Raw genomic sequence first — 26,086 nt, 5'->3', positions numbered from 1 at the left:
GCTGTTTGTGGGTTCCTCTGGAATTCGTATTTTGTATTTTTCTTGGCAGTGGTAGATCACTACCCATCTCTCTGAACATTATCTTTAACAGAATATTGACATCTAACATTCCTTGTGGTTTACTCTCTGGTTGTTTAGTTGTTTTTCAGAGTCTTGTTTTTATGATAAATATTTCTAGTTCTTATGTAAGCTGTGGTGGAAAGGGGAATTCCTATAGATTCAAGATGCTATTTCCTGTTTGACAAATTTATTTCTAATAAAATTCTTTATATTGTCCACTTATTTTTTGTGCCAAGGTTCCTCTGTGTCCCAGGAAGGCAATTTAGAATTGGGTATGTTTAGAATTCAGATCACTTAGTAAAATGTTATGCCAATGCTTATTAAATGAAAATTAAGTCAACATATAAAAACACAGATTTTAACATTAGATTTTGGTGAAGCTCTAGCTTTTAAATATACATAATATAATCATGCATTCATAAATTCAGGTAAATTCAATGTAATCCCATTACATACCCCACTTCATCAAAGCTTATCTGATGAGCGGACCACAGAACAAGAACCATGTGCTTTTTTAAAGGCAAGATGTGCACACAGCTTAGAAATGGCTGTTTATAATACAATGATATATATAATATATCATGTTTTATCATGTTTAATATAATACACATGTTTAACAAATTCTAAAGTTAATATATATGTATGTTCCTTCTGAGCAATTCGGTATGCTTTGATTTCCATTAGTTCCTTCCCTTTTTATTCATTAGTAATTCAGCACATTGGGTTTACACCCCTGCTAGCTGCCAGCTCTTTTCTGGGATGTCTCCAGGTGCAGCAGCCTGTTGGTTAGGGCTTTGTGTCCACTCCACCTCACAGTGTTTCACAGCTGACTGGTGAGGCTGGTGGCCAGGGCAGACATGGAGAAAGTGCACCTGCCTCGGGCTTCCAAGAGAAGCTGAAAAGGTCCCCTGAGGAGGTGGGCCATGTCCAGGAAGGAGCCAGGTGGCTCCCGTACTGACTTTGAGCAGGACCTGGCCCCTGGGACAACAGTGGGGCAGGCGCCAAAGCTCCCACAGAGCCAGTGGCCAGACACGGTGATGTCAGGCAGGTGGGGCCTCAGTGGTATGGGACAAAGGCCTCATGGAGGGCAAGGCAGGTGCCAAACACTTGCTACACAGAGATGCAGGTCCCAGGTGCTAGAAGGTCATGATGGGATTGGCCATTCAGGGAGGCCCCGCCCCTTCCTCTGTGACCTCTCAAGGTCCATTGATGTTTCCATGGAGACATCAGAAGGTCCTGGCTGAAGTCAGTTCAGTGTGTGCTAGAACCCCAGAGGAGGAGGAAGCAAAGGAGAGACTCTCCCTGTTTCCACTCTTATTTGAGTTCGTTTGGCGCACAACTGCCCCTACATGGGCAATTTCATTTCTCGGATTCGCTTGTTCTTCTGCCGCCTCCGCCGCGGCCACCATCCCTTGCCTGGTGGCCATCACCATGTCACCCGTGATTATGGCCCACCTGGCTGGGACCACCCTGCTGTCAGACATTTCCACCCACTATTTCATTTCTGTCATGCTCCCGGTCCATCGGCCTTCGGCCTTGTCCCGAGAGGGCGGTGTCCTCTCGCACAGACTGTGCGCTTCCCTCTGGAAGTCCAGCAGTTGGTGAAATGGAAGGACCCCCCGCAGAAGCCTGTGCTTCCTGCTTGTACATCCGGGAGGTCTGGAAGCTTGAGACCGGGCCCTATTCGTCATTCAGGTCGCAGATCTTCTGGCCTGCGCTCACCACCTGAGCAGGCAGTCAAGGCTGAGGAGCCGGGACCCTCTATAATCGTCCCACTTCCTTTCCCAAAGGAGGTGGTGGGGAAGGTCCCGGAAGAGTCCCCAAAAGACACGGCACACAAGACCAGCCAGGTAGAGGAAAAAGGGCAGGATCATGGGGACAGCCCCCACAGCAGTGGGCATCTGCCCAGCACTCCAGATTCAGTATGTGTAGGGAAGGAGAAGCAATCCAGCAGCAATTCTCCCCCGGCCTCTGCCAGCAGGAGGCCCCGCAAAAGAAAGCAGTCTGGGCCGCTCTTGCTTCCACTGCCACCACTGCGGTGGGATCGAGGTGAGCTGCCCCCGCCTGCTAAACTTCCTTGCCTTGCCATGGACCCAAAGCTGCACACCATGGAAAGATCTGAGGGTCCAAGGAAAAAGACTGCGGGGGACAAGACCCAGGTCACTCAGCCTGCTGCTTCTCTGCCTCCATCTGCCTCGGTGCCTGCAGGAACCCTTCCCCTGGCCACTCAAATGGGGCAGGCCCCTGTTACGATCACTGCCAGAGCATCTACACGTTTGACCTCTCGGCCCGCTTTACAGGATGATGACACCGAAATGGACACGACTCCTCCGTACTATGCCACCACAGTCGTATCATCTCCAGGTGGCAGTGTAAGATCCATGGCAGTTCACCAAATCCCTGCCATGGACCCCGAGGAGCCCATGGACACCACTCCTGCTCCATAGGAAAACCACTGCCCCCTGTCCTTGCCCTTCCTAATTCTGACCACATACCACCCAGTGGCAACATTCCCTTGGCTAAAGTCACCACCTCTTTTCTTAACTGGGGATCCATCTGGCCACAGCATGGCTGCTGCAGGAGGAGGAACATCCACAACCTCATTGCAGAGTATAACACCTTCCCCATGATCACAGGCACTAGTGTTCACGCTTGCCACCAGTGCACCTGCAGTCCACCTGGCGTACAAGATCTCCGACACTTGCAACAGCCACCACCATGGAGAATACAGGTATGTCATGAGACATGTCTCTTTCCACCTTCTGTCAGACCACTGGGGGCATTTCTGGCTGCGTCACAGCCATTATTGTTGCAAGTCTTAGCATCATCCCTGTGTTTAGACACACTTGTAGCTGCACTGTATTTCAAACCTGGAACCTACCTGTGCTGAATCTAGGTGATGCTATGGCAGGTTACAATTTCCCTCCCGTGATGGGAGGGCGTGTTCTTCCCACTTTGCATTAGTACAACGGGGGCCCACCTGGCCATGGTGGCTGATTTTTTTTAATGACAAAGTCAATAGAGTAATAATTTGTGGTATAATCAGTAGCTTCTAATTCTTTTGATTTGTCCAAAGTTTGTTTATAGGAAGGTCGTGATGCTTTGGTCATGAGTTCAATCTCTGGGTCCTGCTTTCGGTTTAGAAATTATTGATGAGATAGTTTGATCTTTTATTTATTCAATTACTGAGAAGTTCTGTCACACAGAATCATCTTTGAATACCTATTTGTCTGTTTATTTTTTAGACAAAAGCATTTCAAGTTGCTACCAACAACATTTTTAAAACCCATAAAATTGTACAATGGAATGTGTTGCTTCTTTGGATGATATCTTTCTTGGAATATATAGTTTTATGGTTTGGCTCAGTGGATTGAGCGTCGGCCTGCGAGCTAAGTGTCGCTGGTTCGATCTTCCAGTCAGGGCACATCAGAGAAGGAAAACTCTGACTCCAAAAAACCTCCGCTGCCTTGCGGCATACCTCTTCAGGGGAAAGGCTAAGGGAGTAAACCCCGACAGAAAATCCGGAGCCGGAGTCCCTAAGGCGGTTTGACGTTGTAGTCAACACCGGCAACTCCTGTGGCGCACCTGAAGCCAAGCTGTATTGACTCCGTCTTTCCCTTGGACCCTTCAGCTGCGAAGAGAGGGGGGGTCTGCTGCATGGGCAACAGCAGACCCTCCATATCACCCTGCCCAGGCTCTGTAGTTTCAGCTCCACTGGAGAGGACACTCCAGCGTCATCGCAAGATGTCGATTCAACATGGGAGGAGACAGATACCGTGTCACTCCCGAGTCGGACTGCACAGCCATTCTCGGCGGTGCAGATAGACTCTTAAGAAGCTACACCATCGTCTCTCGAGACGGACGGCTGCCGACGAATACAATGAAGCACCACTCAAATTTATAAAAATTAACAAGTGTTAATAGAAATGTTGTTAAGACTGTGTTACAAACTAATAGTAATGTATGCAAACACAGCTCAATGTTTGTGAAGGTGTCAATCAACAGTTGATTTGTCAAAAAACAACATAGGCTTCAGAGTTAAGAGTTGGGCCAAAATCCCACAACAGCTAATGTCTACGTTGAGATGTTAAACCCCTCACTTATATTCTTTATTTGTAAGATGAGAATAAGCATAGTATTTATAACACAGAGTTGATGCGTTACTCTCAGTCCTCTCCTGTCAAGTGCTCAGCACATCGCTAAATCGATTCACAGAAAAGCCTCAAGGAATGCCTACACACATGAAAGTACACTACACATCTGGGAAACGTGTGGAATATAAGGTCCATGGAGGCTACAGAAAACATGGAGAAGAAAAGGCATTTCATTAATCCAACATTTAGTGCCGACCACTGTGCCAAGTGCTACACATGCTAACATACACAAGAAACGGTTCCTGCCCTTGAGAACTTCACAGTTCAGTTGGGAAGTTTGACAAGTAAAGCAACCTGAGTACATGTGAGAAGTTCAATGTGGTTGAAACGCAAAATCTTTAGGGAATAAGCCGGGATATATTATAAAGTGCCTTTAACTTAGCTAAGCTAAGGGATCTAGGACCAGGAAATAAACTAAGAAATTTTAAAATTTCATTCTGTGGGTTACGGGGAAGCTTTAAAGGCTTCAGTGGGGGCCACTGAAGTGGTTCAATTTTGGGGTCAATGAAGAGAAAACAATAAATAGGCTAGAATCCAAAGGCAAAGACTAATGCAAGGTGGCATCTGTAAAAGTGCCAGCACCAGATGACAGAGACTGGGGCCAGGGCAGCGGACAGAGAGGGAAGGGAGGCTACAAGGCGCATCAGTCATATCAAACTCCACACGGCCAAAGGAAAGAACTGAAAACTAACAGAGATATAACTGTATCTTCAGCAAAACCCGGCACGGGGGGAAAAGAAAGACGGTTTAATTAAAAGAGATAGAACAACTAAACATAATATGGATATTGCTGAATCCTGACTCTAACCAAGCTATGGCCATTTAGGGAAACCTGAATGAGTAGCTACTGAATGATAATGATGGGCGCTATAGCTGGATAATGATCTTGTTTTTTAGAGATGTATAGTGAAGAATTTTGGATCATGATGTCTGAGATTTGCTTTAAACTACTTCAGGAAAAATTTTAAAAGGGACAGATGAAGCAACTGTAGCAATATGCTGATAAATATTAAACCTGGGGGTGGGAGGGAAGACATATGAGTATATAATTATACTATTTAACTTTCATATATGTCTGAAAATTTTCATAAAATTTTCATGATATAGTTGTCCCTCAGTATCCACAGGGGACTGGTTCCAGCACTCACGTGGATATCAGATTTGCAGGTGTCCAAGGCCCTTATATAAAATGATGTAGTACTTACATATAACCTGCATTTGCATACAGGCTATAGCAGGATATGTCTAATACCACTTCATTTACCTGGAGTCAGTTTAATGCTAGGGGCATGACAAATTCAGGTTTTGGTGTTTGGAACTTTCTGGGATTTTTTTCTTAAATATTTTACATTTGCCATTGGTTTAATCAGCAGATGTGACACCCAAAGATATGGAGGACTCAGTGCAAAATGTGTTTACAAATAAACTCTGTTTTTAAGTCTGTTTTGTTTGATTTACTTGACAGACCTTTACATGGAGACCAACTAGCAGCTGGAAATTTCGGCCTTGAGCAAGTGCAAATGTGGCAACATCTGTGCAGGGGTGACAGCTGAAGCTCTGAGGGCGGGGAAAAGGGCGCACGAGGAAGACAGTGCCGAGCACGGGAAGGAGTGAACGAGTGCCTCTGTCTCAGGAGGAAGACCCGTTTGAGGAGCAGGCAGACAGAGGTGAAGGAACGAGGGAGTGAGCAAAGCTGTGGGGGAAGTGAGAACGCAACCAGGTGGGCGAGAGGATCAGAGCGCGCTGCGAAAAGACCCTCGTGAGGCGGAACCCGGAGTGCAGTGGGGTCCGAGGCAGTGGGCACAGGGCTGCCCTTCTGTGAGGCTGGGCGGACTGCTGAGCAAGGGCTAAAAAGGGACTATCCAAGAGAATTACAGCCAAATCACAGCTTTGTGCATCCTACGGGAAAATTAAAATTAAATCCAAGAAACATTTCTCTAAATTCTAACTGTCTTTACACTTTAAAGCACCTCATTTATCACTGGCGAATCATCCTTTATTTCTAGCCTGTTCTAAAAGTAGTTGTTAGTTTAGCCTTTCCAATCATAATATGTTAAGTTCCTTAAGGACATGTCTCATGCCTTGACTGTACTTCTTATGTCAATGTTAAATAGGTACTTGATTAGTTTTTTGGGGGGGCGGGGGGAGACAGATGAACAGAGTAAGGCTGAGGAACTCTGGTCCCAACTCCTCCTTTTGGCTCTAAAGTTACTAAAATCTACTGGAAAATGAGTTACTGAAGTTGAACAGTGTATCATTTTCTTTGTGGTTTCTAGATACAGACCTTTTTGACAGATATTAGTATTTCCCAGCATTTATTATGCTGCGGTGTTAAAAGTCCACCTGGATGGGCACTAGCACTTGCTACTATTAGACGTCTCACAGGTGCCAAGTTTATCACTTACACTGTGCATACTGAAAAGGGGCCTGCAGTGTTATAGAGCTCAACTAGTTTCACAAAACCAATTTCTGAAAGTCTAAACGCGGAGCCAGGGAACTGTCACCTGGAAGTCCTGTTTAAAAGCGTAAAAGGAGCCCTACCATTTTATTTCCAGTTAATTCCTGTTCATTATAGTCTAAAATTGTATTCTTCCTTTGATTTTACAAAGTCTTTTCTCTCTCTCTTTTTTTTTCATTCTTGAACATCAAATACATAATCTCAAAGAAACAGACTGACCATTCAAAATGAAGGTGTTTTGCTTTTGTTTTTGACATGAAATACCTTGCATATTTTATATAAAGAATCTTGGCCATCTCCTCCTGTATCCTTGAAGTAGTCATGGGCTGGGAATGTCCGGTTAATATCCCGGGTGATAGCACTGTCCTGGGGAGACTCCTGTGGAAACATAAGCAAAGGAAAGGCTTAGTGGTCAGTCATGTACCTATTTGTTTGGGTTTATACAAGGTCTTCTCATTTACATGCTTTAAAATGCTGCAGGGGCATATATGGGGTTTATCCAGAAGGTATCCAGCCATGCAATATGAAAAAGAGAGACCTTTACTGAAGAAGATACAAGATAGAAGAAACATTGTACACAGCACAATGATGCCTCAGTTCCCTTCAAAGGAGGCACCTGGGAACCTCACACAGTTTTCCCAATCGACGTCAGCTACCCCATCATACTTTCCTGAATCTCACCAATGGTCTGAAATCTCTTCCCTTTCAAAGGGAATTTTTAGTTCTGGGAAAAGCCAGAAGTCACAGGGCACCAAATCTGGGCTGTGGTAGGGGTTGAGTCACCCGAGCGATTTGATGTTTCACCAAAACACTCTGCATGAGACATGATGCATGAGCGGGAGTGTTGTTGCGATGAAGCTTCCAATCGCCAGCTGCCCATAGCTGCGGCCTTCTGAGTCATCCGAATAGTTTCCATGGAAGAATGTTCAAGCTTAACGCAAAATCTGACACAGATTTGTTGCTCTACCCGCTCAGTCATTTTGAATACAACAGCCACACAGTACACATGCTCACTCAACAGTGTCTACTGCCCCCACTGACCAGTATAGTAAAGCTGTCATTGTTCACGCATGCGCATTCTAGCCCACTGTCCTTTGCTGCTAGGCTACATCGATATCACGCAAACAGTTCTTATTATATGAATAATGGCTGGACTCTTTCTGGACAGACCTCATATACACATATGCATGCCCAGAGTTACTATGTCTTCAGGGATCAACTACTCAAAATCAAATGTTAAGGGAAAAAAATGATAGAAGAAAAGCAACCTGTTTTACTGCATACCCCTCAGGTACACTCCATCCCTTTTGCAAGAAAAGTGTAGCTGGTGACCTCTTTATTGTAACAAGGTAAAACGTGCTATTCCAAACAGACTTCTCATAGGAAAACACCAAATCTAATCTCAAAAGGTGGTAAATTGCTCCTGTTAAAAAAAAAAAACTGGGTACAGCCTTGGCATGGTGGCTCAGCCAGTTGGAGAACTGTCCTGTACACCAAAAAGGGTGCAGGTTCAATCCCTTGTTAGGGCACATACCTAGGCTGACAGTTTGATCCCTGGTAGGGGTGTCTGCAAAAGGCATCCAATAGATGTTTCTCTCTCTCCCTCTCTCTCTGCCTCTCTATGAATTCAACAACAACAACAAAAAATCCTCTGGTGAGGAGTAAAAAGAAAGAAAACTGGGTACAAAAATTGTTGCTTTAACTGATCCTTTGGCATGAAGCCCATGACCAGGTTCTCAAATAGAAAAGAGAAGATTTATCCTAGGGGCAAATGGCATAAAAAACGTACACAGCAGTCGACTCAATATGAAGCTAAAGCTAGTCCACCAAATGCCAAGGGACGCAAACAGACTATGGGAAAATATCCCTTGCTTTTGTCAATGGAGAAAAACTGTTTCCTCTTTTGTCATGACTTAACCAAAACTGAATAAATGTCAACAATGTCAGCAATCCTTCATAAAATGTACCAACTGTCCAGCTATTTCTAATATTTCCCCCTTGTTAAATATTATTTGCTCACATGCTAAAGAACTGGAGCACAGAAACAGGACCTTCGATTTGAACCGTGCATTGTCTTCACAGCCAAGACAATGGCCTTGATTCTTCTTGAAGGGACTATATCATATTCATGACATCACCCAAGAACTTGACACTCTGGTAATTTCTCTAGCCTTTCGGCTAACTATGTTACCAGGGTCATAAATACTTTACAGTTGTGGGATTTGAACTGATTAACTTTAAAGTCTATGCTCTTTCTTAACCAGTAACCTATTAAAACCTTCAGAGACACTGCCAAACTGCTTCCCAAGGAGCTTTACTGGCATACATGACTATGTACTAGTTTTTAATGTTATTAACAACAATTAAGGCAACTCAGACCTGTGGCGATTCCTGACAAAAGAACAGAATTCAAGGTGAGACCTAAGACTACGGCAGCTACTGGCTGGTGGCAGCTTCCACGCTGCAGCCCATAGAGAGGGCACAGAAACAGATCTAGGGGTGGGGAGTGTCTCACAAAGTTGAGAAAAAAAGAGAGCAGAATTTGGGGAAGAAAAAGTAGCTAGAATTTGTAGGTAACAATACCAGAGAGAAAAAGCTGCATAGCTCTCTAGACGGGCCCTATGAGTCATGAATCATAAAACAAAAAATGATAAACTTCATTCAAATTTTAGAATTTTACTATTCAAATCAAAAGCCACTATTAAAAACATGAAAATGTAAACAAACCATGGTCAGGACAAAATAACTTTAAAATCTATCTGATAATAAAGTTTTATCCAGAATATAACTCAAATAAGGAGACAAGTGATTTATAGAAAGAGGGGAATGGTGGTATAAAAGATTGAATCGATACCCCACAGAAGACATACAGATGGCAAATAAGCTCAAGAACATAATTTAACATCATTAGTCATCAGGGAAATATAAATTAAAAACACAATGAGATTCCACTAAACACCCACTGAACACTAAGATTAAAAAGATCCAGGATACTAAGTGCTGGCAAAGGGTGTAAAACAACTGGAACTCCTGTACATTGCTGGTGAAAACGCAAAATGGTGCAAATACTTTGAAAACAATTTGAAGGTTTTTAAATAAAGTTAAACATACATTTACCATACAATTTAATTACTCCAATCCTCGATATTTATCTAAGAAAAATGAAAATATGAATATGTGCAAAGACTTGAACTCAAATGTTCATAGCAGCTTTACTCATAATATAACCAAAACTGGAAACAATACAAATATGCGCCAATGGGTAAGTTGATTTAAAAAAAATAAATAAATAAGGGCGGCGCATCCATATAGTGAAATACTACTCAAAACCTATTGATACACACAGCATGGATGGATCGCACAAACATTCTATGAAAAAAAGTCAGACACAAAAGACTACTATCTATAATGCCATGTATATGAAATTTACAAAAGGAAAACTCATAAGTTATAGAAAGCAGAGAACTTTTTGAAGTGATGGAAATATTATTTATCACCTTCGTGGTTAAACTGTATTGAACCATTAACTTAAAATTGGTGAATTTTACTGTATATAACTTACATATGGAACTCATTTCCAATTACAATGGAAAAACATATAAAAAAAGGATACTTATACAAATAAAAAAGAAACTCAGGATAACTTAAATGCTTTAGATTAAAAGTTACCACTAATACTTTTAAGTATATATACATATATATATATATACCTAAATGATGAAAATGATGTAAGTCCACACTTACCTCAAGGCCTTAAAAACCAGGGGCATAGCTGAGAGTCCGATAAATCTGAGTTTGAAAGTTGGCTCAGTTTCTTACTAGTTAAACAACTTTAGGTAAGTTTCTTATTTTCTCTGGCTAACATCACCCACCTTATAAAGCTATAGTAAGGGTTACATTAAATGTACATATAAATTATAAAGAGAGAAAGCTTCTCGCAGTGCCTGGCAGGAATATAGGTATCACATGATAGACGTGAAAGGAGGCAAGTCTCCAGCGATGCCGAGAGCTGGGCTGTCCTCTGAACACACACACACAACTGATACACATGAAGTTATTCACGTGGGGGCAGAAACGGTGATTCAGATGTGTAACTTCCACAGAGCCTCGCATACTGCATGGCACCCAGTCATGCTTGGTGAACACACCCCGGAACAGTCCCAACGCTTCTTTGAGATTCAGCAAAGGGCGATGCTCATAGGGTCGACAGCCCTACCCAAGCAGGAGCTCTAATGCTAATGTGTAATTCAAGACCCATGTGCATGAGACACCAAACAAAATCAGGAAAGAACCTTATTAAATGAATAATTTAAAAGACATTCCAACTAAATATCTAAGAGAAAAAAGGAAAAAAAGGTGAAATGACCGATTCATTAATAACTTCGAAATAGGGTTAAATATAGGAAAGCGAAAATAACTGTCATGAGAAACAGATCAAAGACTTTGAGTCTTTTAGCTCAAAACATAAAATAAATCAAATCATCCTGCAATTGTCAAGAGAAATAACAAGGAAAGGGGTCAATATCAGAAATATATGCTATATTATTGTGGGTTTAGAATTTTTTTAACCCAGCCCTAAGGATACGTGGATTCTCCTGAACTCAGGTTTAATTTTAACAAACACATAGAATGTGAAATAGCAATATACAGAGATAATAAAAGGCACATATTATTTTCCAGGGAATTAAAAAATCTTTATTGTTAATAAATATGTTTCATGAATAGCTCAACCAACTACATGGACCACAAAGTCCCAGCTTCAATTTTGAAACTTATCTCACCCAGTATCAAGAAAAAATGATAAACTGACTTCCTGAAATTATAATTTTCTGCTTATAAAACATGCTCTTAAGAAAAGACATAGGCAAGAAGTACATATATCTGAAAAGGAACTGTGTTTCCAGAATATATACATAACTCAAAGAAAAGAACAATCTAATAAAATGGGTAAACATCTGAGAAGACACTTCAATAAAAGGAATTACACAAGTGGCAAACAAGCAAATAAAAGAGCAATAAAATAATTGACCAAGGCATGGTCAATTAAAACCACAATGGGACAGCCAGCCAAAATGTCTGCCAAGGACAGTGATTTCTCGTGCAATGATAAAGAGGGCTGTTACCTGGACTAGTCTGAACACAGTACTTCAAACATACGGGACTTGAAAAATCAGAATTATTAATTTTAAAGTACTGAAGGAAGGTGACCCAAAGCAGCATGAAGCAGTTTCTGAAAGGTTTTGGAACTTGAAAAAGAGAGTGGGGATTTAAAGCACTAAAACAATGATTAAGATAAATTTCACATTGACAAAAACTTTCCAGAAATGATGAACAGACATGTTATTAACCTGTATTTGGAATGTAGTTACAAGAAATTCTGAAAAACCGGTTACCTCTATTCTTGAAATGTATCTCCACTTGAACTGTATCTCCATTTCTCAAGAGAATTGTGGTTTTTTAAAATGCCAGATGAATTTACTCTAGGAATTCTATGAAATAACAATGAAAGTTCTAAAACATGCTAAGAATGATACACAATGGCTTAAGACAAGCAGGAAGGTTAGAAAATTTCATTAAGAATTGAGAGAATATGGAAAGCTTCAGAATGTTTTATGCCAGGTAATCAGTCATATTAGAATGATTATGAAAATAACTTGAAAAGGATGCACAATCATTAGAGATACATAATTTGAAAATTCAAATGCACACAGGATGGAAAAATAACAACAACAACAAAGACCCAGTGATATTCCACAAGTGGTCGGTTTTCATCAATCTTTCGCTTATCCATTGATCGACCATGGGAGTCACCAAAGAATTAAGGGGTAAAATGCCCTTGAAAACAGGAGAATTTGAAACTTCACATGCTGAATCTTTGATGCCTTCAAGAATAATTAAGTCTAGGAGTTCCATGTGAGCCAGCTGCCTAAAATATTTGGGCTTAGAAAACATGCGGAAGAACTTAGGAACAAATCATTTGACTTACCAGAAGCCAAACTGCACAAACATGGTCCAGAAATTCTAATGACAAATTTAGTAAATTCCTATCAGAATAATGACATCATTAAATTTGAAAGATTCTGAAAACATAGTAACACTATGGATGATTCCTTCCCAGGAGAACACAGCAAAGAGTTCTGAAAAACATTCACACCCAAGTGCTTTTAAAATTAGGGTCCACACAATCCACATGCTTTTTATTTCTAAGGCGTTAACACAGCTGATACAGGGAGCTTGCCGTGCGGTGCACAGTGGATGACACTTCCCAGCCAGATCGATGAAGTCAGCCACATCCAGCCTCTCAACCAGACTATAGTTGGTGAAATAGCTTAACGAACAAGTTTTTACAAATGTACTGAAGGCAACTGTGCAGAGATGTAAACTTAAAAGAAGAGGGAATGGCAAAACTACCGTCAGTTGATAGGCCTTAAAAATTATTGTAGTTATGGCAGTAGTTTTTGGGGGGCGGGATCAGCTGGGTCTGTGTTTTGGCTGCTTCATTTAATCTCCAGAAGAAAAAGAAAATGCCATATGATTATGCACTATTAACATCTTGCAAACTTTTTCTGTTAAAAGATAGCAAATATTTCCAGCTTTGTGGGACACTCAGTGTCCCAACTACTCAGCTCTCCCTTTGTAGAGCAAAAGCAGCTACAGACAATATGTAAATAAGCAAACACTTTGGTATTCTAATAAAACTTTATTTATAAGAACAGGTAGTATGCTGAGCCCCTAGGCCATGCTGTGCCGAGCCCTGCCTTAAATATACAACACAGTAATTTGTCAAGGGCTATATAACTGGGGAAATTTTTGTAATGATTTTAAAATACACTGATATATGCTACTTCTGATTAATTCCATACACACTTTACCTACAGATATTCTGTAACAAACTGTCATAACTTAAAACGTATATTCCCTTGGACACACATGTTTTTATCTTTTTTCATGCAATAACAAATGTTAAAAATGTTTGCTACCTTTTACGGAATTCAGTTCTCAAAGTCTGCATGCAATATTTCCGTTATCTCTTATGTAGTAAAGGTTTAAATAAAACCCCCTAACTATAGTGGCACATTGTCCCTTACATTCCCAGCAGCAATATAAACAGCATAAACAGTTCAGAAATTATAATCACACACACTGAAACATATTAAGATTGGCTAAAATAAAAAGACAATACCAAATGTTGGTGAGGATATGAAACTGGAACTCTCAATTTTCGCTAACAAAGGTGTAAAATGATACAAACAATTTGGTGAATTATAAGGCAATAAATTTAAAATCACACCTGCCCAGACTGAGCAAATCCACTCCTAGTATTACCAGGAGAAATAAAACATGTACAAAAATGTTCAGCATAAACTTATTTGCACTAGCCAAAAACTAGACACCCCAAATGTCCATCACAGAAAAAAGATAAATAAATTATAGTATATTCATATGATGGAATAATACATACATTGCTGGAAATAATTTCATTAAGAACTGTACTCTAAAATATCAGCACTTTTAAAATTTATTCACTAAAAAAATACTGAGAATTATACTTCACCATAACTCCAAATCTTCTTTTCCGCCTTCCCATCGATATTCTTGCCAACTGGGACTACTCACTGTTCCCCAAATATAACCCTAAATTAATGACATTACCGTATTGCATTTTTAAAAGGAAAAAATCTAACTTTTTGTTTTCTTAGTATAATAACAAAACTTTTTGTTTTCCTGTTTTAAAAAAATATTTTGCTTCCTTGGAATTATACTACTAGGGGAAATAAGGAAAATAACTGCAGAACTCGGAAATTAGGTGGACACATGTCTAACTTTTTGCATAATTATTTTTATAAGTGTATACTGCTTTGAAAATTAACTTAGTACTAACTGCAAAATGTCATGAATATTGTTTCATGTTATCTAACAGTTATCCTGCTCCAGCATTTTTTTTTTTAAATCCTCACTGGAGAACATCCTTGTTGATTTTAGAGAGAGGGGAAGGGAAGGGGGAGAGGGAGGGAGCAAGGTGGGGGAGAGAGACGGAGAGAGAGACATCAATCAGCTGCCTCTTAAATGTGCCCCAACCCAGGGGGACTGAACCTGCAACCTTAGGTATATGCCCTAACCGGGAATTGGGAACTGAAACCACAACCTTTCGGTTTAGAGGACAACACTCCAAACAACTGAGTCACATGGGCTGCGGCCCGGCCCTAGTATTTTTAATGCACAGTAACTTGTCACATGGCTATACCATAATTTCCTATGCCAAAATTTTGATTTTGGAATATTCAGTCTCTTCTACTTCTTTTGCTATTATAACCAAGGCTGAAAAGTCAAGTCATGATTCTTAAAGGGAGGCGATGGTTTCCACAACCACTCTATTCCCCTGAAGATCCAGCATAAGCCTTGTGTTTTGGATTTTGAGGTATTCTGCCAGTCTGTCCTCCAGAAAAGTTGCATCAATTTTGAAACCACATTGATAGAACCGTTATAGCAATTATCCTGCTGGTTTGGAATGCTCACTTAATGTACTTGTCTTGTCCTCCTTCTAGTCTATATATAACTAAGAACTGTATCTAAAGTTGCAAAGAACTGCATATAAAGTTTATTGACCCCATCCCATTCTAACTCCAGTGCATTGTTTGCTGAACCCACATGCTGACTGATTTTAGAAAAGGTACGGTACACATATTTTCTTGCTCTGTCAGCTGAGACGGTTTAAAAGTACTAGCACCCAGGAGCAATACGCACACCTAGTGTCCGGATCTTGGTTTCTAATTTACCAATAAAAGGAACCAGGGTTCATTACAGAAATGGTTGATAATAGGACTGGGGTATGTTATATACATACTGAACATAGAGAAGTGCCAGAGAGTAAGGAAACGCTCCCCAATTTCCCACCACAAAAAATACAAACCCACAATCACAGGAGTATGTCAGAGGGACACATGAGCCACGTGGAAGAGTTTTCCAATGGCCAAGGCTGTGACGACTTGAGCAATAAAATAAATGAAGTAGTACTGGATTATAATCTAAAACACAAAATAAATATCCACGAGTCCATACTTAAATGACTGAATAAATAAATGAATGGGGAAATGAGACAAATATCCCATGCAGAACAATTCCAAACAACTCATGTAGACACCCTGCATTCAGGGAGGGTGCCTATTCCTGTGTGGGCTGTGCGCAGTGAATTCCTTCAGGGAAGTACAGTGTGGACGGGGGAAAAAAAGCAACTTAACAGTGGGGAACTCTGACAAGACCTCGGCCAGATGATCAAGGTCAACATCAACAGTGACAAGTCATGTTGATAGTGTGTACCCTGGATGTGAGATAATGAAAACAGTACTTACGCATTCTTCCTAAAAACTTAGAAACCTTAAGAGAAAAACATCAGACAGATTCCAGTTGAAGGGCACTCTAAAATACCTGCCCAGCATTCCTTAAAACTGTCAAAGTCATCAAAAATAAGGGAAGGCTAAGAAACTGACACAGTCAAAAGGAGACGTGAGGACTAAATGTAATGCAGTATCCTGGAGGGGGTCTGAAACACAGAACGGACATTAGATAACAACTAAGGAAATCTAAATAAAATATGGACTTCAGTTAATATTAATGTCCCAATATTGGTTTATAATTACAAGCATGTAACAAATGTACCATACCAATGTAAGATGTTAATAACAGGGGAAGGTGTGCAAAGTATATGGGAATACACTGTACTATTTTCACAACATTTCTGTAAACCTAAAAATGTTCTTAAAATATAGTTTATTACAAGAGAAAAAGGCACTACCTCCTTGTTATTCAATATGGAAATTTAGGTTTAGTGAGGTTAAGCCACTCAAGTTCACATATCAGTAATGATTTGCACTTATTAGGCAACCAATAAAATGCTGGACTGAATTTGTGGACTAAAACTGGTGAAATGAACACTGGGTATAAGCTCAACAGAAATCAGAAGTAGGCTGTGTTCATGTGACCGATTTCTACATGCTTTCTTTCTTGGCCCCAATTCTTATGCTCTTTTAGTGTATATGATAAAGCAATGGTGAGGCTTTGTTCCTTTTTAAAATTTTAAGGTTCTTCTAAAATAATTTGCTCAGGGAAAAATCTAAGCAAAAGCTAATGTTTGTGCTGTTTTCTTCTCCCTGTGTTGGTTTTGAAAGTTGGCCATTAGTTCAAAACACAGTGGTACCACATTCTGTAATTTTTCTGGATGACTATTTTTATATCTTACTGTGAGAAATGGCCCACTGGGTAACTTCTCAGGATTAACAAGGTACTGGGAACTGGCGGAAACCCTTTGAATACACACCCTTTGTAAACTCAAGTTGAAAAATAGAAAGCTAAGAATGGCAGGAAGAAAAAGAAAGTACCCAAACAAAGAAAATGCAATGGAAGGCTGCCATGAGAAATAACCAGCACAGGGAAGGTTATTATTTCCACGGTAGCTTAATGCCTAGAAAAGAAGTTAAATCTTAAGACTAGACCAGAATGTTGTACATGCTTTGTTAAAAGCCATCATGCAGTACTTTAAAAATATATAAAATAAAATAAACACCAGAACCTCATTCTAATCCATTATACCATATCCTATGTTTACAATATGCCTCACAGAAATAAAATAATCTTTTGGTTACATTCTGCTCTTAAAAAGTCAACTACAGCTTGTCAGAAATAATTTTGACATTCACTCACTAGACTCAGAAATAATTAAGCAACAATAACAAGAACTAACACAGATCTGTAGCCACTGTTCTAAGAGCCTTACATACAACCCTCTGAGGGGGATTCTATTATTTCTCCTACTTAACAAACACAGAATTTTGAATCACTTGGCAAGAAAGTGGGGAGCTGGTACTGGAATCCAACTCTTTCTTTCTAGCCTACATTCTTTACCCAAATAAATATACTATGAAAGTAAAAAAAATTCTCTTATCAGTAGTGGCATTTATAATTCCCAATATATTTAAAAAATGCTTTTGTTTTCTAGACTCTTGTAGCTAAAATCAACATGACACAGACTTCATCAATATGCTTTTTCTTTTTACTCATGTAAAAGTGTTTCCTTGGGTGAAGACTGTTGACTGTTTATGGAAAAGCAGAAATCACTAAGGCCCTAATGACACGTAAACAGAGAAATATATGATGCTCTTAAACATAAAAACAAAACGAAAAAAATACTAACATGTGGTCCTCCGTTAATCAAAATAGGGCATTTTCTGTAAATGCTAGGTGGTCTTCCACATGTATCTTAATTATTACAGATGAAAACAATAATCAGTAATTTTTAATTATCCTGGGTTTTATTCTTTGATTAGGGCTGACCAATATAGATAGATATATTTTTAGACCACAATATCTTGTCCTCTCAAAGAACCATCTTTATAAAATTGTGCTATTGGTATGTTTTGAGACCCTATTTAAAAATAAAAACACAACTGCCAGTGAAACCTTGTACTGCATGGGGGTGTACGTGAGGACACCTACCACATTACTCAGTGTCCCGATCAGAAATTCTGTCTCTCCTACACAAATATGGATATTTTCTCTCTGTGGACAATGACTCAATGTCCATTTTTGTTTTGGTCTCTAGGAAGCTCAGAACCAAATCCACAGCCCAACTTTAAACAACACAGGATCTCATGACCTGTGTATCTATCTATTATCTTCCTGTTCTACCTCTATTTTCCAAATTTCTTTCTTCTTTACATTTTGCTATTTTGTTGAATTATAAGTATTCTAATAAAGTACCACCATACCTTAGTAATGAGGTACAGTGTATTTGTATAAAAAACCTCTTGTCCTTTTCACAGTTTAATCAACAAGAATTCTATAATAACCTAACACTGACAATGCAAAAACATCTTTCTCTTACACTAAGATTTGAAGAACACAGAACATGTGTACGTATGCGCACATACTTTTACTCTGTCCCTGTGTGACTAGCACACTGCTCTACAAACCAGCGTCCTTTTAGCCTACATACTGTGCTTCCCCCAAAGCAACAGCAGGGATTTTAATGGAAACTTGATTGTGGGGAGATGTTGCTTTGTATATTTATCTTGGAGATTTGCTCTTACAGGAAAACCTAATAATTCCAGTAAAATGGTCACTGAGTAACGCTTAATAAAAGACTTCAAAAGTTGAAACAAAGGGACAAGAAATTGATCTTTAACACATTTAAGTAAATGATATATCGTGTAGTTATTCAATAATTAATGCTTTAAAACTTCCATTCCAAACACATGCTCCGACACATCACAAAGAGAGCAAACTGGAACTATATTTCCACAAACATGGAAGTAACTGAAGGCATTTCAGAACCTGGCCACAACTATGTGAAGCCTGAAGCTGGACTTTTGACAAAGAATGAAAACATCAGAATTTAGGTGCTCTACAGAGATCACACAACAGGCAGTTCTGTCTCTGCATACAGCCTCTCCCACTTAAATTCTATGACCTTGGACAAGTCTCTTAATTAGTCTGAGCCTTAATATTCCTCTGTGTAAAATCTATGCAATGGTCTCTTCCTCACAGAGTTATTAGAAGCAGATGAGATACTGCATTGGCAGCAGGTAGCATGAGGTCCTGTACATCAGCAGCAGCTCTTCCCCATCGTACTTGAGATGTGTGCTGTTGGCATATTTTCAACCTTGGGAAGGAAGCCAAAGGACAAAATGTGTTTGGCAGATTTTCCCATGTTTGGGACTTATCGCCCTGTTGGGAATCTGCAATTCTAGATAGTATGCAATTCAGAAATCCATTGTATTTTACCAACATCATAATGTATTTTATCCAAATGAAATTATAAAAAAGAAATATAAGGCAACAAAAAAACTAACACAAAATATCATCAGTGCAATAAGTGGTTTTTTTCTTAACCTAAAGCCATAACCGAAACATTGCAGAGCTCGGTATGAAATACTTTTGTTGATTATCTTTTAAAAAAATCATTTCTCAGAGGCAAAAATCCGTTTGGGTTTCTCTATTATCACTGCCTCATTTAGCAAAGAGCTCTTCCATTTCAAGACAATCAAATAACTATACCAACCCCCACTGGTACCAATCCTTATTTATTCTTTTTGCCTTCCAATAGAGAAAACGACTTACCCGCCCAAAGCTTGACAGCTATGTATGATAATCAATGAACTGTCAAAGAATCTTTACTACAGAAAGCAAAGACTCAGAAGCAGGCTCCAGAACTGTTTGCCAAACTAGTGCCTCTAAGTTTAATATATACTTTAGCACTGTATCAGCTGAACAGTTATATACTTCTTAAGTTAAATCTATAGCATACAAATGTAAATAAAAAATTAGGTGACTTCAGAAAAAAAAGCTCTTTAATAAAATAATGTACTGCTATCACATTGTTTCAATCCAAATATGGCATGATAGTGCCATTCTAAAAATAAATCTAAGTCCCATGTGATATGCAGCCTTTTAGCTATGTTCATTTCCTTTTAGGGCTCCAGTTTCCCACAGGAAAATTATTCAATGTTTGGCAAAACTGTACCAAATCATGTATAGATAAAGCATAAATGCTAACTGCGTTATCAATGTTTTCCTGTTTTGCTACTGCTCATTTGCCTTCACAGCAATCCATTATTGAGAGGCGAAGAAGTAAGAAATACTTAAGAACTGTTACCTGACAAAAGTGAACACAAAAAGTGTCATTTTAAGTTAAAAGGTAGGAGAGGAGGTAATTTATGTGTTAGCTAAATTAGAAGCCACAAAATTATTACAAACAAAGTCATATTCCAAACAAATGTTTCTGATAACTGATGTTTTGAATACTTATTTCAATTGTATTTTTATATTATTGAGCAAAATTGCATATCAAATGCCCTATCGGTACAGATTAATACAGACTGTATTGTCTGATGTATTATTTACTTAAAGATTTTACATAGCATTATGGGCTAAAAATAAAATCTTCTCAAAATCACTCTCATAATACACCACAATGATCAAGACCCAAATGAAATTATGACTTTTAAGAAAATGTTTGTTTCATAATGCTTAAAGACACTCAGTTTTACTTTAAAAAAGTTAGTTTCTTCTGAAAATAAGTCGTAAGCCAGATTTAACTGTACTTATTAAGTAGCAAATATACATAGCCGCTGTAAAACGGCTAGATATATTCAATACGACTTTAGAACTCTGGAGTTCCCTGCTCACAGAACAGTTAACAAACATTAAAATGAGAATACTACTGGTCACAAACATCTTCAGCAGTATATTGTTGAACTGCATTTAGAATTCTGTAAGAGGTCTGTGTTCATATACATATTCACAAGCTACACATATATGTTCTGGGTTTCAACATTTGTTTACATATTTTTATATAGCTTTCAGGCAAAAATTATGTTTCTTGAGTCCCAACACAAAAAATCATGTTTGAGATTTTAATTTTCCTACCAAAAAACTCTTAACAATTTTCAAGAAATGAGTATCTGAAAGTTATCTTATTTCATCATTAATGTATCAAGCTGTACTTACTTAGATTTTTCTACTAACTTAGAAACTCAAAAATGATCAGCATCTAAGTATAATATCAACCAAATCCTCTTACTATCTATGCAGTGATTCCTTACTATATAGGTAGCAAAAGTTCCTGTGGTATTCAATCATTTTGTGTTTCTATTTAAAATTCTTGAGAAACAGCAACTTTAAAAGGTACTGAATGGCAGTTACCTTCAATTGTATTTAAAGCAAAAGCTTCACCCTCCAATCTCACCAGCGTGCAAATACTACAAACACCAACGAAGGTGTTCTAGAACCACCCATTCATATTTACGCCCCCTAGCAAGTATTTCTGAGGGGGCTGCCAGTGATCAAGAGAATTTTTTAACTAAGATTTTGCAAAACAACTTATTTCATTCAAAGTACCAGTGGAAGACTATTTCAACTTACTTAATATATACCAAAATCTAAACTTTTTTCTTTTCTCCAATCCTGCTGGACACTCCCATTTTCTAAGCACTTGACAAATGCTGAACAATCCTTTGGACTTATTTTGGTGGCATGACTGAGTCTGAGAGGTCTAAGACCTGGATTCTAGTCCCAGTTCTGTGACTAATGAACTTCGTCACTACTCTGGGTTTCTCTTTTCCCATCCACGAAAAGGGAAGTCGCGATTATGACCTTGAAGTGATCTTCTAGATCTGTCACTTCAGGATTCTATATTTATGTCATTCACCTACTCAAAAATTTTAAGTTCATCTCCAATTCCTAATCAGAATCAAACCCCTTAGCATTTATTCCAGACCAGGCAGGTCCAATTTATCTTTTGACCTGACTCTCTCCATTATACCTGAACTTGAAACCTCTGGTTTATCCATGCTGCCCTATTCACTAGAAAGACAGCAGTACCAGCTAACATGTACTGAATGTTCACTGAGTGCCAAGCACTGTGCTAAGAGCGCCACACGCATTACCTCATGTAATCTTTATAATACTTGTATAAAATAGTGCTATTAAGACAACAGAGTCTGAAAGGGATTATGTATATTGCCATAGGTCCCATAGCTAGAAAGTGACAGAGTTAGAATTCAAACCCAGGTCCATCTGCCTCTTAAGAACATACTTTTAATCACAATATATTACATGGTCTCTTTATTCCTTAAGTATATAAATGGCCCCTCTCTTAATCCAGCTTTTGAAGTTTAAAATACCTCTTGCTACACTTTACTTTTTCCCTAATACAACTTTAAAAATTTTTTAAATTTAATCTTTATTGTACTTTTCATTACCATTTAGTCCCCTTATATCCCCCCAATACCAACTCTTTTTAAAAGTCCAACTACTTTAGTCCCAAATTTGCTTTCCACCTATAACCTGTTACAGCTCTTACTGTAAGCCCCAATGACTTGCTCCTTGAAAAGTACATCTAAATATATGTATCTTAATGTCCGAGGAATTGTACAGGACTAATCCTCCTGCAGAACATCTATAAAAGCAGGACAAAATACACAGACATCAGCATCTTCACAGAGCAAACCATCACAACAGAACTTGAGGGGTCTGTGATCCCTCCGAGAAGGAAACCCACCAAGCTTCTCCACATTCACCCAGGGCCTTTCCTCAGAGGATAAATGTTGATCTGCAGCAGGCCCTGGAAGTCACTGGGGGATTCTGACCTTTGTGTGACAAAGAAATAATAGCAGCAATCTTTTACTGAGTTTCTATGATGCCACCATGCACACTTTTACATACTTAAGATATGACAGTATCTGATTTTCATAATTCTAATGAGGGGGTAGAATCCATTTTACAGAGTAGAAAACCAAGGGCAAGAGATTCATGTTCTTTTTGCTTTCTTCTTATCTGTGGGGGGTAGGGGTGTCCACAGCATATCATAAGCACAGTAACAACGCAAAGAGCTTTACTATCAATGCAACATGCATCTGATCTTGAACTGACTTCTATGTTGGCATCATCTTCCTTAAAGATGAGTACCCCTCTGAAGTTCAGACAGACTGAGATTACCTAATAAACTGCCACCAGAAGTAGAATCTAATGTTTTATTTCCAGTACTCTGTAGGGCATAATGCACACCATCAGTATGATGATGTTAACATAGATGATGTTAGCATGGTCTAAGTAGAAATGGCTTCAATGCTTACATCTATCACGTCAGGAAGAAAGAGGACTTTTAAAAATGAACAAGTCTTTGGAGTCAGATTCTGTTTCCCAAGGGTCAATGAAGACAGAGACCCACAAATGCCTTTTTTTTTTTTTTAGATTTAGCTATAAATAAATGGCTTTGGCAGTGGGGGTTTCCCCAGTCTTTCTGGAAGCAATTTCAGAAATAAATCATGCTGTTCAATGCTGTAACTTTTGCTTTCTCCCCAAAATAATCTCTTACTAATTCAACAAGTATTTGTTCAATGCTAATAAACACAGAACTTAAGGTTTACTTTGAAGAGTTTTTACTTCTGTATTTTGTTCAAACCAATACAATCTTTTGGTAACAAACTAATAAATCCTTCGTTAAGAGACTACGGTCATGTTAATTTGACATGAAGATGCACTTTTTACTTTGCAAAGTGCCTTCTCGTGTCATATATTGTTTGATATTTACTGGTTGCCCTACTAGGGTCTTTTGTCTATTGAGCCTTTGGGCTTCTTTCACCCTGTGCAGCTGGACCCTCGATGCCAGTCTCATTCAAGCGCTAGGGGGAGATAAGACTACAGAACCCTAGCTACCCAGGGCTTAGCCCATCTCACATGCTGCGTTCCAGGGAAACCGATCTAACGCACAGCTCTTACCTATGAATAGCACACAGTACTTCGTGTCCCTCTTGTGATTTCATAATGCCCGGTCCTGTATAGCAGACACTTGCATACCAGTACACACATACTCATTACATACACACATGCATGTGCACACACTGCGCACACTTGTTTGCTTTCATGTGTTCCTTCCTGTGATGTCAAAAAAGATACTTTCCTATACCTGCCTTCTCTTGGTAAAAAAATAAAGTTTAAAAATCTAAAAAGATCCAAAAACGAGGTACAGTGACATCGTGGATTAGGACTCAGAAAGATCTTACAGCCCCAATGCTCAGTTCCCACAATTTTAAGAGAGAGATAAAAGATCCTCTTTTCCTGTCTTCCCAGGAGGATAAAATAAAACGACCAACAGGCAACCGCTCTGTAGAGGGCCATTCAAGAACATGCTCTCAACCTATGTTTCCTGGTTTTCCTCTCCTTCTGCTAAAATTTGTCTTTTCCTAAATGTGGTCTATGCTTTTCATAAAAAATAGTACATCTACATAGTTGTAAAGGTCTGGAGGTACAAAACTTAATGAAAAACAGCAGACCTTATTCCTCCTATCCTGCTCCCCAGAGATGACCATTTTCATCTTTTTTTTAGTTGTTTATTTTTTCTTTATATTTTTGAACAAAATAATTAAATTGCTTTTTTTCCCATACTTTCTAGTACGGGGGATGATACTGCAGCTCTGTTACAGCACCCAAGCTCATCCCTCCCCTTCATCATGACTCTCAACATATTTTTGATACCATTTTAATTAAACCAAAATTATTCATAACTGAATCATGGAGTATACCATAATTAATTTTTTTTCTTTAACTTCCTATTTTTCTGAAGTTACTAACTGCCTACATTCCTTTTCTTTCCTTCAGTGTTCTACGTAATTATCACCAATTCTTCCCTGACAAACTTGAAAGAATTGTAAATTCCTCCCAAATATTTTTTCTTAAAGATAGGACTCCTACTGCCCTCCTTCCATCTGCTCCCATTAGGGATACTTGCTTTCTATGTCTGCTGTACATCTAACTTGCTAGAACTTTCCTTCCCTATCACCATGGGAACTCTCTTCACCTCTCCTATGTTGGAATCCTTGTTTCCTGGGTTCTGTAGCTTACTCTTTCTTGATTTCAGCTCTCATTCTAGGGGAGCATATCCTTCAGTCACTTTCTGAGAAAAGTATATAAGGCAGGTAAATATTTGAGACCCTGCATATTTCAAAATGAATTTATTTAACCCTCACACTTGAATGAAAGGTTAGGGCATAAAATTCTAAGTTAAAAATCACTTTGCAAAATACTGAAGTTATTCCTTATTATCTTCTTGCTTTATTGTGGTGGAAAGTCCACTGCTATTGAGATCCCTTAATTTATAGTATGTTTCCACTCTCCCATCCCTACTCCAGACCAAGAAGCTTTTAGGATTTTCCTTTGTTCCCAGTGTTCTAAAATTTTTATGATTTGCCATCAAAGTCTTTTTATTACATTAAGCTGGTCCTTTTTATTTTGAAAACTCATATCCTTCAGTTTTGGAAAATTTTCTTGTGATATTTGAGAATTTCCTTCTTTTTCTCTATTTTGTTTCTAAAAATCATGCCAGGTGGGTACTGGGCCTCCCTGGCTGAGCCTCTAACCTGTCGTGCTTTTGCCTACTTGATTGTCTGTTGTTTCACTACCTGGCCTACTTCAGTTTTATCTTTCAACTTTACTGATTTTTAAAAAGTCTGATTATACTTTAAATCTCAAGAGCTCTTTCTTATTATCTTTTTTTTTATGGCATTCTATTTTATTTTAATGGATACAAAACCTCTGAAAATGTTACAGAAGATTTTTTTTTTTTTGAAGTTTTCTTCATGACTTTCATTGTTTCTGTTTCCTCTGATTTCTTTTGTTCTCGGCTTTTCATTTCATGTGAGGTGAATTTCTCAGCAGACCAATGATCTCTGGCTGACTGTTAACATTAAAAGCGGAGGAGTAAAAAACTAATTAGTATTAGATACCAGTAACCTAGATTTTCTGATTGTCATTTCAAAGTTCATTTTAAGCATATTATGATGCCTTTTGTCTCCCAAATTTTTTGGGGAAAAAAAAAGCCAAATGATTTATTTACAGTCATAAAAAATGTTGAGAATATTCC

The 26,086-nt window shown here is 38.8% G+C and overlaps 1 protein-coding gene across 1 annotated transcript in view; it reads right to left on the bottom strand.

Moving 5' to 3' along the window:
* RABGAP1 (RAB GTPase activating protein 1) overlaps window positions 1-26,086 on the bottom strand; it is a 147,150-nt gene that overhangs the window by 36,577 nt on the left and 84,487 nt on the right. The window contains exon 14 of the mRNA XM_090274692.1: window positions 6,937-7,050. Within this exon, the coding sequence (XP_090130818.1) occupies window positions 6,937-7,050 (114 nt within the window). The remainder of the gene's footprint in view (window positions 1-6,936; window positions 7,051-26,086) is intronic.

The sequence above is a fragment of the Furipterus horrens genome, unplaced genomic scaffold (assembly GCF_987537825.1).
Source record: "Furipterus horrens unplaced genomic scaffold, mFurHor1.1.pri manual_scaffold_4, whole genome shotgun sequence".
In the NCBI taxonomy this organism is placed as follows: domain Eukaryota; kingdom Metazoa; phylum Chordata; class Mammalia; order Chiroptera; family Furipteridae; genus Furipterus; species Furipterus horrens.
This window is presented reverse-complemented; position numbering and strand designations above follow the sequence as displayed.